The 16,505-nt window shown below is 37.7% G+C and overlaps 3 protein-coding genes across 3 annotated transcripts; 1 reads left to right on the top strand and 2 right to left on the bottom strand.

Moving 5' to 3' along the window:
* Positions 1–463: 463 nt before the first annotated feature.
* Positions 464–2,552, bottom strand: LOC126745096 (angiotensin-converting enzyme-like). The gene has a single exon (XM_050452803.1). The coding sequence runs from the start codon at positions 2,528–2,530 to the stop codon at positions 614–616; it is 1,917 nt and encodes a 638-aa protein (XP_050308760.1). The 5' UTR covers positions 2,531–2,552; the 3' UTR covers positions 464–613.
* Positions 2,553–2,748: 196 nt separating this feature from the next.
* LOC126745204 (lethal(2)neighbour of tid protein) lies at positions 2,749–6,400 on the top strand. The gene is made up of 2 exons (XM_050452944.1): positions 2,749–3,110; positions 4,344–6,400. The coding sequence occupies exons 1-2, from the start codon at positions 2,855–2,857 to the stop codon at positions 5,483–5,485; spliced, it is 1,398 nt and encodes a 465-aa protein (XP_050308901.1). The 5' UTR covers positions 2,749–2,854; the 3' UTR covers positions 5,486–6,400.
* A 167-nt stretch (positions 6,401–6,567) lies between these two features.
* On the bottom strand, positions 6,568–7,666 carry LOC126745205 (protein singles bar). Its single transcript, XM_050452945.1, has 4 exons — positions 7,302–7,666; positions 7,061–7,243; positions 6,836–6,976; positions 6,568–6,746 (listed from the first exon to the last, which is right to left on the bottom strand). Exons 1-4 carry the CDS (start codon positions 7,458–7,460, stop codon positions 6,666–6,668), a joined length of 564 nt encoding a protein of 187 aa, XP_050308902.1. The 5' UTR covers positions 7,461–7,666; the 3' UTR covers positions 6,568–6,665.
* Positions 7,667–16,505: the final 8,839 nt, after the last annotated feature.

The raw sequence follows: 16,505 nt of genomic DNA, 5'->3' as shown, positions 1-16,505 counted from the left end.
CTACCCTACAATTTTTGCCAAAGTTACCGTGGTCACCTTGTATAGTCACTTACTACCTACTACTAGAAATATTTATTTCTACTGTATTTATTTACAACTATTTACGTCTGATTTAAATCTTGCTCCACTATTCCAAACTTTACTTTACTGAACTGACGACTGACTTCGATCGGCGATGCGGCTTCTTCAGAAGTTCTCCACCTCCTGATGCAAGGTCAAAAAATGATGTGAGAACTGGTAGGGAAATTAGTAGTAGAATTATTGTAATTTTTATAGTTCATGCGAGTAAAGGTATTTGTTCTATTCTTATTCTTATATTTAAAACTTGAAATAAATTGAAGAAATTACTGTGTATAAAAGCTAAATTTTTTTAAAATAAACTAAAGTTCATTCATGTGCTAAATTCGAGGATAATTGATCTTCAAACGCAGGTTAAAAATTGTTTTTAGAGGAACACAAACAGTAGTGCAAACTTTTTTGTATTTATTCTTCCTACACTGCAGCCACTTTTATTATATTGATTTTATTATTTCTAAACATTAGAAAATAATTAATCACCTAAAAACTCTTTATGAATCTTAAAAATACTAAAGTTTTATTTTTATTATTACTGTCAACACTTGATTTTTACTTTAGAATGTTCCCAACCGATGTACGCGTGGTTCTTCTCATTGTCCTTAATTAACCAATCGTGCAGCGGTTTGAAATATTGTAGTAGACCAGAAACGTCCATTTTCCGTTGGTTGGTGACCACCTCCAAGGCGTCATTCCACGGTTGCGAACTGCCCATTGCCAACATCTTCTTTAAAACGTTGCCGGCCTCTTTGTGGCCGTGCAAGTCGCACTCGCTAAGTAACTTCTTCGGATCATTCTCCCGAAACTCGCCGGCTATTTTACATAACGCTTTTAACAGCTGATACTGTAACACTACTGAAACGAAGTATCTTATGTAGGGTATGTCGGCTGCAACGTGGTATTTTGTTACAGGATCAAAATCTGCGGGTTTTCTTTCCGCTGCGGGTTCGAGTCCCTGGTATTTCTCCTTTAATTGCCACCAATAGCAATTGTAATCTTTCGGCTTGATTTTTCCTTCGAAAATGTCCCATCTCCAGATGTCTGTCAAGTAGCTGAACGGTAAGAACGCCACTTGATATAATCCAGTCTTGTATAATTGGTTAACGACAGTTCCTTTGTTAATATGTGCATCTAAAACCAGTCCCACTTTCTTCAAATGTCGTAGGCTTTGTACCGAGGCCGCAATTAAGTCACCGATTGCTTCGTGAAATCCCGAGTTGGCACCATCTCGATATTCCATCCGTTGGTGTCTGTATTCCATAAAATATTGAATGTGACCCATCTCGTGATGAATGTCGATAAAGTCTTTTAAGCGTACGCGGGCGCACATTGATATGCGAAAATCATCTTGAGTGTAAAAATCCCACGCGGTCGGGTGACAAATCACTTTGCGATCCTTCGGTTTTAGAAACATCGACTTCTTCTTAAAGTTTTTGGTCATGTGAGACAGATTCATTGAAACAAAAAAATCTTCAGCCATCTCGAACATTCTTTTGACAGTGTAACCTTTATTTAGCATTTCCTTCGTGATATTAATTTGCGTTTCTTCCGGATATGGCATCGTAAAATTGATAATGGATGTCCACGATTGACCCCATAGATCACCTAATAAATGAGTAGGTATTGGTCCTCTTTCGGTTAACAGATCACCATATTTTTCCCTTAATTTCCTTCGTACGTATGCGTGCAACTGGAGATACAACGGGTGTAAACTTTCATATAAATTCTCATACATTTCTCTGAAGTTTTCCTCATTCATGTCACTATTCCACTCTTCAGCAGCATTGCCATAACCATTGATAACGGAATTTTCATTTGTTAGCCTTACGTATTCTTGAAAATCTCTTTTTAACTGATGTCCCACTTTGTTATGATATTGCACCCAAACATGTTTCTTTTCCTCGAGTTCAGCGGATGGATCTTCCAGTATATCAGAAATATCTTCCAGCCCTAAACCACAATTGCTTTGACCATTTTTCTCCTTATTAGAGCAAATTTCTGTGGACGACTGAACCTCTTGCATGATATCTATTAAACTACGTAATCTTTCCAACTTTGCCGTGGGTAAGGAACGTGTTTTAACGAACCGTTCAAACTCGTGTATTAAAGTTTCATTATAAAAGAGTTTGTAGTTGAATTGGGATGCTTGATTGAAGGCATCAATTGCATGTTTCTCTTGCAAGTCCATCATTTGATTCTTCGCCTTAAGGTTTTCATCGGTAACATTGATTTGATAAGCAAACTCAAGGTAAGCCAGGTTCGTAATGTCTTGATGTTCTCGTTCTCCGAGCTCCTCAATCAATTTCATACCTTTTAGTTCTTGATCATGTATAACAATTCGGTAAATCATCAAAGCAAAACAAACCACTAGAAATAGTGCTATAAAAGCACCAACAAATATCCTCCAGTATTTGAGGCAAAACAATTTAGTTTTGCTTTCAGAAATTTCGTCCATTGAAAGTTGTTTGGTATTTGACAAGAACAGTTGTTAACCAAAGAATACGTAGATGTAAGGGTGACTTTTAGTCCTGTTCAATAATTACGGCTAAATGGTAAATGAATAATTGGTTATAAACCGCCCTTATGTTTTTTAGGTATACAAGATCCTACAGCTTTTACTGTAAAGGCCATTATAAAACCGCGCCATCTATTGCCCGTCATTTGTTCTAATTTCCCCAATCCTAAAATTGTAAAAATAAACATAACCCTCGAAATCCAAAGTAGAAAATAATCAAAAATTATGTGGCAATTTTGATAAAAAACCCTTAAGAATTAAAAAATGGCTCCGTCAACACATAGAGGAGACCCAAAAACCACGACGAAACAGAAATTTGTAAAATATTACAATACGTCCAAGAAGTATCTGACCGATCCCCATCATTTGGGGCCAGTATGTCTGTTGCTATTTTTAACCGAGGCAGTGCTAAACGTAATTATTATCGAAAATGTTAAATACACTGAAATAGATTGGATCGCCTATATGCAGGAGGTGGAGGGATTTTTAAATGGGACTCTCGATTACAACTACTTGAAAGGTAAGATAATTTTTGTGAACCAGCTATTATAGAAACGAAGAAGTAAATTAGATAGAGAAAAAAAATAAGTTAGGCCAATAGGAGCTGGGTTTTTAAACATCCTCTGATAGTTCTGTAGAAAAATAAGCAATTATATGTACTTATACTTTCAACTTCACATTTTAAAATAAAACAATAAGAATTTGTAGCACTGCCTAATAGGGCTAATATTACAGAAAACATTAATTATACCAGAGTGCACTTTCAACAGCATTTCTTAGGAATATCCTTCTGAGTATCATACTTTTTGTTTCATGGGAATAATCTAATTTGGTTTTAAGATATTTGACATTAAAGTAAGTGGTCACCCTCAAGATCAATAATTATTGTTTTTAGACCTCTAATATGTGCCTTACATAGTATTGGTATCAAAGCTTTTAAAATTGTCCTATACTGAGAATGATGTAATAAATGAAAAGCAATTTAGATTTAGAAGATATCATGCATGTGATTTTGTAATAAAATTACTTTTACATATATAGAATCATATAAGAGACTATTGGAGTTATGTTCTTGGAGTTATAATGAGCCTCCTTTTATTAAAATTAAAAAAGCTAGGTATTAATGCCTAGTCTTATCTAGTTTTTAACTCTACTTATCCTAGAGGTATCAAATGGTGAAATTTAATATTTTTTCAAAATTATTAAACAGTCATCATAATATTTTGCCATAAATACCAAGTTGCCAATGACCTTTTTTAGCCCTGATTCATGTGAGATTCTTTCTACGACTTTTAGGTAATTTAATGTTAGTTTATTCATGGTTGTATGAACTAACTAAAATTTAATTTGTTAAATCAAAATATATGATAATTGCAAAATTAAAAACAGGTAATGAAAATATTGAATTTGTTGAGAAAATAAAATAACTTGGATTTATATTAAATAGTCAGTTAAATTTATATGGTTATTTTTTAAGAACATCATTGGAAAAGTGGGTTTTTCTTTTATTTAAGGTAAAAACTATCTTTACAACCAGAGAAATTATTTTTTGGGAGCATTTAATAAAACAATATTTTGATAATTTTTGGTCTATTGCTTTATTTTCGAAACAAATAAGTTGCAAACACTACAAAATTATTTTAAATTTTAGTGTATATTTATGTTGAAATTGGCTTGAAATAGAATCTAGATATCTAAAGCCTTTTATATGTCATAATAGATGTTCTGAGTCTGTTTATTTTGTAACTTTAAGGTGATACTGGCCCACTAGTCTACCCAGCCGGCTTCGTCTACATATTCACCGCTCTCTACTACCTCACCAACTATGGAAAAAATATTTACTTGGCCCAGTATGTGTTTTTGGTGTTTTATTTGGTGCAAACGTTATTGATACATCGAATTTACCGAATAACAGCGAAAGTGCCTCCCTACGCTCTAATCCTGACCACACTGACGTCATTTAGGATACACTCTATCTACGTTTTACGTCTTTTTAATGATACTGTGGCGGTACTCTTGTTCTACATCAGTCTGAACCTGTTCGTTTCCAACAAATGGAGATTGGGCAGTTTGTTTTATTCATTGGCGGTGAGTGTTAAGATGAATATACTGCTGTATGCCCCTTGTTTACTTGTTGCATATTTGACTAATTTAAGCTACAAAGAGACTTTTGTGAATTTACTCATTTGCGGGTTGGTGCAACTATTTCTAGCCATACCATTTTTGTATGGTAATCCTGTAGCTTATATAAAAGGTAGTTTTGATTTAGGACGAGTGTTTGAGCATAAGTGGACTGTTAATTACAGGTTCCTACCTCGAGAGGTATTTGAACATAAATATTTTCATATAGGATTATTGCTTCTACTGATACTATTATTAATAATTTTTTTGCCTTTGTTGCGACGTTACTTAAGCAGTTATGCCAAACTTAACGTGGTTTCGAATGCGTTTAAACGCTCCCTCGACGAGGAAAAACATCGGAAAATGCTCGCGAAAAAGAACTTTCGAAAAGATAAAATGCATCTGAACGCATTAGAAAACCAAAAACGAAGCGGGTCTAGAGATTCCCAAGACAGCAGCTTCTACGAGGAAAAGTTGAAATTGCAAGACCACATGTCGAAAATCGCTCAATTATTTATCCTGCCCTTTTTTATCACCAATTTGATTGGAATCGCGTGCGCCCGATCGATCCATTACCAATTTTACGCGTGGTACTACCACAGTTTGCTCTATTTGGCTTTCAGTACTGGATACAACAAACCACTGAGGTTTTTATTGTTGGCGGTGATCGAGTACTGTTACAAAACTTACCCCAGTACCAATTTGTCCAGTGCTCTTTTACATGTGTGTCATTTCGTTTTAATTTATGGAGTTTATAGGACAATGAAAGCTTAAATTTTTATTGTAAATGTTAGGTATATTAAAGGAAATGTCAAAACTTCAGGTACGTATTCAAAGCCCAAAAATACATATAAAAATGTATACAAATATTTGACCCATATTTGTATACATTTTTATATTTATTTTTTTATTTTTTTATTTTACAAGATAAAAACAGTTTTTATTTAATTTTTCTATTTTCTAAGTAAAATTAATTATAATGTAAATGTTGGAGTAAAAATTGGCCTTAGGGGTTGTAAAATTAAGAAAGAAAAAACGGAAAAAGAATTCTTAGAAATTATAAATAGTTAAAAAGTTGTAAAAAGATTAGGTTCCATAAATTGTATTTAGAATACTAAATAAAAACTGTAACACCCGGTTTTTCGGTTATGAAGTATTGACTTTTCTTCATGAATAACTCTTTATAATCCTTCGATGCAAAAAAATTCTTAATCGTGTTAAATAGCTTTTTATTTGCGGTAATTTTTCTAATAACAAATAAGTTTTATGAAGTATCTCAAAGTAAAATGATTTATACCGCATTTCAAATGGGTCGAAAATAATAAAATTTAAGTTTCCGAGAGTTTTGTGGTCATTGAGCCCTGTACTCCTTTTGCATACTTAAGAATAAGGTTTTATTACTCTCTATCTATTTAAAATAGACTATACCATTGCTGAGAAATTTAATTTCCGATTCCACCTGGTTTAGTTATTTTAATGCCTCGTCACATCAGGTACTTTACGATTACAACTTATTACTGCAAATAAAATGTTAAACCATCATCTATTATGTGTTGCGGCGCCTTATAAACAAACAAAAAACCACCCAAAATGTATGCTTAAGATTTAAACATTGTGTCAATTGCTCTATACAATCATAGATCTATATTACGTACGACATATTTTTGGCAATAAATGACATTTTTGAAATTCACAGTGTTTTTTTTACTCACTATTCACATTGTTACTGAATACTTTTAGTCCAGATAAAAGTAATCCTTGGAAGTAAAAATGATTGCTCGCTCTGTATGTGCTATTATATCCGTCAAATCTAATTTATATGTACACTTTTGCTCTGGAAATAATTCTATACCCTATAGATAAAAAAATCCCTATATATATTTCTTGTCATAATAACATGTTAACTTAAATCTTAAATTCATTCTGACTAGAATTTATTAAATAAAGGTAACATTTAATATCTATAACCTTTAAAATACCTAAAAGATTTATAGGCATCGTAGGCATACACCAGTCCCAAAATAGTACCAGCCATCTAAAAAAGAATTAAATTTAAACTTGGATAATACAAGATGGGGCTTAAATTGGTCGATCACCATAACTCACTCATTCTTATTAACTTACATAAGCTGCACTCATAGCTGGATAAACCTGATACTGAGGTGTTATGGTATATACTGGTTGTAGCACAACGTTTACTACGTATCCCAAATAGGAACAGGTGCCTAGGTAAGTGAGTGCTGCCAAGCAGTTAAAGAGAGTTTCCTAAAAAAAACAAATTAATATTTAAATACTGCCAAATGTCTTTCAAAATTCGTCTCTACAGGGGGTCATTTATTATATACTTACAAACACTGACGATTTAATTAAATTAACTGACTTCGGAGAGAAGACGTAACAAATAGTTAGTAGCAAAGTGGTCAAAAAACACCAGGTCACGTTCGTAATAAAGGATTGAAAGGAGAGCCCGATTGTATTCGCATATCCCAAACCGTATTGTAACGCTAGACTTTGACAAAAAAATCCAAGAAACTACAAAATAAACAATTAAAAATGTAATCTTGACAAATTGGTCGCTAACCATCATTACCACTTCGACAAGTTTCAACTTGCCAGCACTAGTTCTAAAGAAGTCCAAGTGGATACAGCTGCAACAACGGCAACAGCAGCATCCTATTCCACCCTGCTGGCTACTAAATCCACCATGTACAGGAACCGTCACAATGGTCGGTCCTCTCGAAGATCTCATATTAAAAATGAAACAAAATTCGGTAACGAAAACCAATCTTTGCGCACGCGATCACTAAAGGCACGCGACTAAGTCAATGTAGTTTAAACTGAGAACCGAAATAAACATCAAACACGTGTTCAAAATGTCTGATGTGGGAGAGCGTTGTACGGGAGGGCTTAATCATTATTGCGCTATTTTCGGACGAATTCTCTTCGTTTATCCGGTTACGTTTCTTATTTTCATAAATAAACATTTTATAAACTGTTACATTTTTCTACCCATGCGTTAACCCGGTGTTTTGATGAAGTGCTCTTCCCTTAGTTCTGCTCGGATCCTGGTTGGGTTGGGTTGGGTTTGGGTTGGGTTGGGTTGGGTTGGGTTGGGTTGGGTTGGGTTGGGTTGGGTTGGGTTGGGTTGGGTTGGGTTGGGTTGGGTTGGGTTGGGTTGGGTTTCCCCCTTGAGGAGCCGCTGGACCTTGACGCTGGTGGAGGGGGCTCAGACGGCCGTCCAGCCTTGAGCACAAAAGCGCAAGGATGGACGTCTGTCTGCTAAGGACGGCTCGGGCGCTTCACTGAGGCGTCTCCAAAACATGCTTCCCTAAATTCTTCCCTACTTACCCTCTAAGGTAATCCTTCTCCCACGGTCCGCTGCCTGGCAGCAACCACTTCTCCCCTCCGACGCTATTAGGAAACGAGGGCTAGGAGGTTCCTTCATCTTCCCCATCCTTCCACACCTAAAAAAAAAAAAAAAAGAAAAAAAAAAAAAAAAAAAAAAAAAAAAAAAAAAAAAAAAAAAAAAAAAAAAAAAAAAAAATGGACCTATCCTATATTGACCCGGCTGGAAATGGAAAAAAAAAAAAAAAAAAACAAACAAAAATATGACAGATACAAACAAAGGAATCCAAGTTACGGAGCAGGGGGTCGGATCCCCAGTTCCGGTCGGTGATGGGGGTGCTAGGGCGGGCCCTCCCCGACCGTCAGCCAATAACCGTCAAGTATCAGGGGTAGGAGACCAGGCTCGGATACTTAGCAAAGATACTGGAATAAACACAGACAAAGGACAGACAGCAGAAATGAAAAATAAATTTCTGACAGCTGTATTCTTGCAAAGAAGAAACTCAATTAGTGAAGGCTGTGAGCAGGCAAAAAGAAAGAGGCTAGAGCTCTCAATGGAAGAAGAAAAAAGCCCATACAAACAAAGGGAAAGCCCGGAGGCATTTGTAGTGAATGATGCACTAGAAGCAATTACACAAATCTCCAAGAAAATGGAAAACTACATTGAACAAAACACAAAAAAAGAAATAAAAGAATTAACGATCAAACTAAAACGTCAGGTAGCTGTACTACAAGGAGCCGCAGTCCAGAAATGGCTACAGGCACATAGGTACAGCAAACCAGAAGTTTTGATATTAGACGCAGACACACAAACAAATACACAAGACCTAGGGGGAGGAACACAAACAAGAAACATAGGCACACAAACAGGAGCGTGGATGACGGGAAAGGAGAATATACTTACCCAAATGCCGGAAGAAAGGAACTTAAACTCATGGAGGCAATATAAAAATTTAAAATGGTCAAATAAATGCTACAACAGAACAGAAACTAAGATAGGAAACCCGCTAGACACAAAAGACACCACGGTAAAAGTAGTGCTTGTGGAAAATGATGATATTCCTATGGACAAATACATACAGAGACTATACAGAAACCGATTCCCCGAACTACGTGAAATCGGGGAAGAATATGAAGTGGTAAAGCGAATCACGAAGGTGAAGTACACAAACCGGGTGGACACATCATGCCAGAAAATTGTAAAAATATCACTAAAGGGCACTGAAGAGGACCTTTTCGAAAAACTTATCAGGCTTAAAGAGGATACCGCAGACGATGAACACGTAGCTCTACATCATATCAAGAAATGTAACCTGGAGACTCTCAGAAAAATGTGTGAAATGATTTTCTACGATACGGATACAAATCTGACGATATACACGACAAGCGCAAATGTAAAAGAGGCTGAAATAACTAAAAATAAAGAGCGCTCAACGTGCGCGCTAATAATTGAAGATAAAGAAGACATAAAGACATTGGTGACGGGTATTAAAACAAATTTAATAAATACAGCTGCAAGCAAATCAATAAAATCCCTACGAACTACAAAGGAAGGGAAACTAATAATCGTTACTGAACAAAATAAGGAGGCAGTGAAATACATCAAAGAAGCCGTAAATAAAAAGTTTACAAATGCTAAAATTCGTGTTAGTGGAGTGAGGGAGACAAACTTAAATGAGACCTTTCACGTAAGAGGCATGGAGATTACCACAACGAAAAACGAGATTAGGACAGCAATAGAGGGAAAAGTTGGGGATCTAAATGAAGACGAAATAAAAATAAGCGATTTCAGGCCAAATCGTGATAACACCCTTGCAGCAACTATTAACATAAGTAAGGAGAAGGCGTCAATACTAGCACAGCATCGATACATAAGAATAAGCATGGCGAACTGCAATATAGAAAAAAGGCTGCAAGTTACAAAATGCTCGAAGTGCTGGTCCTACGAACATCACGTGAGGGACTGCGATGGGCCAAACAGGAGTAACTTGTGTTACAGGTGTGGAGAAGAAGGTCATCAGTCAGGAGCATGCGTTAAGGATGAATTTTGTCCCCTGTGCGATACAAAGGGACACAAGTATGGAACAGGGAAATGTACAGCCTTCAAAAGGGCCCTCGCTACCATAAGAAGATCATCATACGCTAAGAACCAAAGAATATACAGCAGTGAGAATGAAAAGACTCGGATAAACGACTATGATAATTCCACGATACATGACAGTAATCAAACCGATAATACTGTTAAAAACACCTGTGATAGAACAACCGACTGTGATAGAACCTGCAATAACCCTGGGACTAGCGACTGTGATACTAGTCTTTCAGACCTACCTGTGATATAAACTCTAGAACCTAAAAAACTTTAAAACTTTAGAACTTACCTGTATAAAACTTTTACTTATTTGAACCTACCTGTAATATTTAAAGAAACTTACCTGCGATAAATCTCTAAAACTTTCCTGTGAAAACGTATACCTACTTCCAAGTAGAAAACTTACCTGTGCGATATAACTTCTGTTTGGTGCTAGAAAACATACCTGTGAAAAATTTCTGCCAATACTAAGAAATGTCCCCACTACAAATCAAAATACTACAAGCAAATACGCAAAGAAAAGTTGTTGCAGAGAATCTGGCAGAAGCGATAGCTCAAAGATTGGACTGCGACATTTTATGTATACAGGAACCGAACAAGAAGAAATCAAAAATAAGTGGACCTTATACCTACAAATCAAATGAACCCGATATAAATACGCTGATAAGAATCACAAAAACAAGCAGAAACCAAACGCTTATTTCAAGGATGGAGAGTTTTGACAACTTTACCTGCATCCAGACAGGCAACAATTTTGTCTACTCTGTATACATATCACCAGCCAGTTCCATCCAGACCTTCGAAGAATTCCTTAACACACTCTTTCTTGATGTAAGGCAAAAGCTGTCCCAAAGATCAAAGGGAGTCATTGTGTGTGGAGACTTCAATTCAAAAAATACGGCATGGGGAGGCAACAAAACCGACGCGAGGGGAGAGTTACTACATACAACAATAATGTCCCAAGGTCTAATTATCCTAAATGACGGAAAACTCCCAACTCTGTCCCGGAAAAACGGATCCTCGTATATAGACCTGACCTTTGTCTCAGAAAACATATTCAAAGCAGGGGCTACTTGGAAAGTACTGGACGAAGAAAGCCTTAGTGACCATCGCTATATATTCATTCAAATCGGAAATAAAGAAAGAAAGCACACATACATAAACTACACAGACACAGACATGCTAAAAAAAGGCTTCGAAGAACTAAAAAGGAACAACTCTGGAATGGACATAGACCAACAAATAGAAAAAATACACAAAATATACGGAAAAGCAGGAAAACGTTTAAGAACAAATGAAAATTATCAACTCCCATATTGGTGGAACGAAGAAATTAGTCGCAGTATCCAAGAAACCAGAGAAGCGAGAAGAAGTCTCCTGAGAGAAACAAGAGATGACGAAAATAGAGAACTTCTCAGAACTATATACAAAGAAGCCAGGCGCGAATTAACAAAAAAAATAAAAAAGGCAAAAAAAAACAAATGGAAAGAACTCTGCAACAAATTAGAAAACGACATATTTGGACAAGCTTATCAAATAATAAAAGGGCAAATGAAGCGACAACCACCAAAAATAGCATTAACTGAAGAAAACAAAAAACAGATATTTGATAATTTATTCGTCACCAGTCCCCCGGAGGAAATCGCAAAATTAAATTGCGAAACGTCTATCACTCCACCTGCAGTTACAGCAGAAGAACTGACGTACGCTGCAGGAAGAATAAGAATAAGAAAAGCCCCAGGGCCGGACACGATGCTACCAGAGCACGTCAAGACCCTAATTAATGAAAATAAAGATTTTTTCTGTTCCCTATACACAAAATGTATAAAGGCGAGCTATTTCCCGAACAAATGGAAAAAAGCAAAACTAATTCTATTGGAAAAACCAAAAAAAGAAGAACAAAACGAAAAAACTTATCGACCCATTTGCCTCCTGGACATTATGGGAAAAACATTCGAAACCATCCTCAATGAGAGACTAAAGACTCAAATCGAGAGAAACGGCGGACTAAACCCGAACCAATTTGGATTCACAAAAGGAAAATCCACAGTAGATCCTATAAAAAAAATTATAGAGCAGGTCAAGAGGGTCCCCAGAGAGATTGTGAGCTTAATTTGTATTGACGTTAAGAACGCGTTCAATACGGCTAAATGGGACATTATTGTTACAAAACTAAAAAGACGAGGTATCGACAATTATTTAGTAAACATGATTATATCCTACTTCGAAAATCGCAAAATTCAAATAACCAGGGAAAGCATCAGTGACGTAGGGGCCGGAGTTCCTCAGGGATCCGTACTAGGACCCACCCTTTGGAATATAATGTACGACAGCGTCATGCAGGAATGTGTCGATATCCCTGTAGAAACCGTATGCTACGCAGACGATTTAGCGGTGCTGATTAGAGCGGCAACGGTTAAACAAACCATTGAGGCAGGGAACAGGGCACTACAAAAAATTAGCCGCTGGATGACAAAAAACGGACTAAGCGTAGCACCTGAAAAAACATCGGCTGTCGTATTCTCTTGGAGCTACGTACACCGAAGAGATATCAGATTTAAGATGGACGACCATGACATAATTCCCCAGAAGACCGTAAAATATCTAGGAGTCACACTGGATTACTGCCTGACCTTCAGCTCACATATTAATACAGTCACTGAAAAGGTTGAGAAAACAACAAAGGCATTAAACGCGCTCCTTCCAAACATAGGAGGCCCATCCAGCTTCAAAAGGAAAGTCATGGCTATGTCCATGCAGTCCATTGCTCTATACGCGGCCCCCGCATGGCACGAAGCCACGAAAATTGCTAGAAATAAAAATAAACTCCTGTCGTGTCAAAGAAAATTTGCATTGAGGTGCATAAGCGCATACCACACAGTCAGCGTAGACGCAGCTCTAGCTATTGCAGGCTTAGTACCAATTACCCTCTTAGCAGAAGAGCGAGCTAATATCTATGCAAGAAATAAGGCAGAGAATCCAACAGAAGTAGAAAAATCCAGAATAGCTTCAGAGGAAAGATTACTAACGCTAGAGAGATGGCAAAGAAACTGGTCAGCGGCAACGGAACAACCGAATGAAAAAAGCAAATGGACAAGACAATTGATGCCGGATATCAGGGTGTGGGCGAATAGGAAACACGGACAGGTGGTTTATGGTATGACACAGTTCCTGACGGGGCACGGCTGTTTTGGGAGCTATTTATTCAAATACAAAAAAAGACAAACACCAACTTGCATGTATGGAGACGCACAAATGGATGACGCTGAACATATGCTGTTTCATTGCGAAAGATTTTCAAGGCTAAGAACGAGTACGGAAATAGAAACAGACACAATCCTAAGAAAGGATAACTTAATAGAGACGATGTTAAAAAATAGAGAAAACTGGAATTATATAAAGAAGATGATGGAAAAAATGGTAGAAATAAAAGAGAAGGAAGAACGGGAAGAAATAGGTTAAACAGAGAGAAAAAAGACAAAAGCACCCTCACTCTGAGGAATATTTCCTAGGAAACAGTGCCGGAGCGAGGAGGTGCAGGACGGGGTGATGTTTAGTGGGTAGTGGAGATCTTAACCATCAAAGACTCTGAGTCCCACAGTACTTGATAACAAGTCTACGTAAAGGTATTTTACACCCCATAAAAAAAAAAAAAAAAAAAAAAAAGGGTTGGGTTGGGTTGGGTTGGGTTGGGTTGGGTTGGGTTGGGTTGGGTTGGGTTGGGTTGGGTTGGGTTGGGTTGGGTTGGGTTGGGTTGGGTTGGGTTGGGTTGGGTTGGGTTGGGTTGGGTTGGGTTGGGTTGGGTTGGGTTGGGTTGGGTTGGGTTGGGTTGGGTTGGGTTGGGTTGGGTTCCCCCTTGAGGAGCCGCTGGACCTTGACGCTGGTGGAGGGGGCTCAGACGGCCGTCCAGCCTTGAGCACAAAAGCGCAAGGATGGACGTCTGTCTGCTAAGGACGGCTCGGGCGCTTCACTGAGGCGTCTCCAAAACATGCTTCCCTAAATGCTTCCCTACTTACCCTCTAAGGTAATCCTTCTCCCACGGTCCGCTGCCTGGCAGCAACCACTTCTCCCCTCCGACGCTATTAGGAAACGAGGGCTAGGAGGTTCCTTCATCTTCCCCATCCTTCCACACCTAAAAAAAAAAAAAAAAAAAAAATTGGACCTATCCTATAATGACCCGGCTGGAAATGGAAAAAAAAAAACAAACAAAAATATGACAGATACAAACAAAGGAATCCAAGTTACGGAGCAGGGGGTCGGATCCCCAGTTCCGGTCGGTGATGGGGGTGCTAGGGCGGGCCCTCCCCGACCGTCAGCCAATAACCGTCAAGTATCAGGGGTAGGAGACCAGGCTCGGATACTTAGCAAAGATACTGGAATAAACACAGACAAAGGACAGACAGCAGAAATGAAAAATAAATTTCTGACAGCTGTATTCTTGCAAAGAAGAAACTCAATTAGTGAAGGCTGTGAGCAGGCAAAAAGAAAGAGGCTAGAGCTCTCAATGGAAGAAGAAAAAAGCCCATACAAACAAAGGGAAAGCCCGGAGGCATTTGTAGTGAATGATGCACTAGAAGCAATTACACAAATCTCCAAGAAAATGGAAAACTACATTGAACAAAACACAAAAAAAGAAATAAAAGAATTAACGACCAAACTAAAACGTCAGGTAGCTGTACTACAAGGAGCCGCAGTCCAGAAATGGCTACAGGCACATAGGTACAGCAAACCAGAAGTTTTGATATTAGACGCAGACACACAAACAAATACACAAGACCTAGGGGGAGGAACACAAACAAGAAACATAGGCACACAAACAGGAGCGTGGATGACGGGAAAGGAGAATATACTTACCCAAATGCCGGAAGAAAGGAACTTAAACTCATGGAGGCAATACAAAAATTTAAAATGGTCAAATAAATGCTACAACAGAACAGAAACTAAGATAGGAAACCCGCTAGACACAAAAGACACCACGGTAAAAGTAGTGCTTGTGGAAAATGATGATATTCCTATGGACAAATACATACAGAGACTATACAGAAACCGATTCCCCGAACTACGTGAAATCGGGGAAGAATATGAAGTGGTAAAGCGAATCACGAAGGTGAAGTACACAAACCGGGTGGACACATCATGCCAGAAAATTGTAAAAATATCACTAAAGGGCACTGAAGAGGACCTTTTCGAAAAACTTATCAGGCTTAAAGAGGATACCGCAGACGATGAACACGTAGCTCTACATCATATCAAGAAATGTAACCTGGAGACTCTCAGAAAAATGTGTGAAATGATTTTCTACGATACGGATACAAATCTGACGATATACACGACAAGCGCAAATGTAAAAGAGGCTGAAATAACTAAAAATAAAGAGCGCTCAACGTGCGCGCTAATAATTGAAGATAAAGAAGACATAAAGACATTGGTGACGGGTATTAAAACAAATTTAATAAATACAGCTGCAAGCAAATCAATAAAATCCCTACGAACTACAAAGGAAGGGAAACTAATAATCGTTACTGAACAAAATAAGGAGGCAGTGAAATACATCAAAGAAGCCGTGAATAAAAAGTTTACAAATGCTAAAATTCGTGTTAGTGGAGTGAGGGAGACAAACTTAAATGAGACCTTTCACGTAAGAGGCATGGAGATTACCACAACGAAAAACGAGATTAGGACAGCAATAGAGGGAAAAGTTGGGGATCTAAATGAAGACGAAATAAAAATAAGCGATTTCAGGCCAAATCGTGATAACACCCTTGCAGCAACTATTAACATAAGTAAGGAGAAGGCGTCAATACTAGCACAGCATCGATACATAAGAATAAGCATGGCGAACTGCAATATAGAAAAAAGGCTGCAAGTTACAAAATGCTCGAAGTGCTGGTCCTACGAACATCACGTGAGGGACTGCGATGGGCCAAACAGGAGTAACTTGTGTTACAGGTGTGGAGAAGAAGGTCATCAGTCAGGAGCATGCGTTAAGGATGAATTTTGTCCCCTGTGCGATACAAAGGGACACAAGTATGGAACAGGGAAATGTACAGCCTTCAAAAGGGCCCTCGCTACCATAAGAAGATCATCATACGCTAAGAACCAAAGAATACACAGCAGTGAGAATGAAAAGACTCGGATAAACGACTATGATAATTCCACGATACATGACAGTAATCAAACCGATAATACTGTTAAAAACACCTGTGATAGAACAACCGACTGTGATAGAACCTGCAATAACCCGGGGACTAGCGACTGTGATACTAGTCTTTCGGACCTACCTGTGATATAAACTCTAGAACCTAAAAAACTTTAAAACTTTAGAACTTACCTGTATAAAACTTTTACTTATTTGAA

The sequence above is a fragment of the Anthonomus grandis genome, chromosome 15 (genome assembly GCF_022605725.1).
Source record: "Anthonomus grandis grandis chromosome 15, icAntGran1.3, whole genome shotgun sequence".
Taxonomy (NCBI): domain Eukaryota; kingdom Metazoa; phylum Arthropoda; class Insecta; order Coleoptera; family Curculionidae; genus Anthonomus; species Anthonomus grandis.
This window is presented reverse-complemented; position numbering and strand designations above follow the sequence as displayed.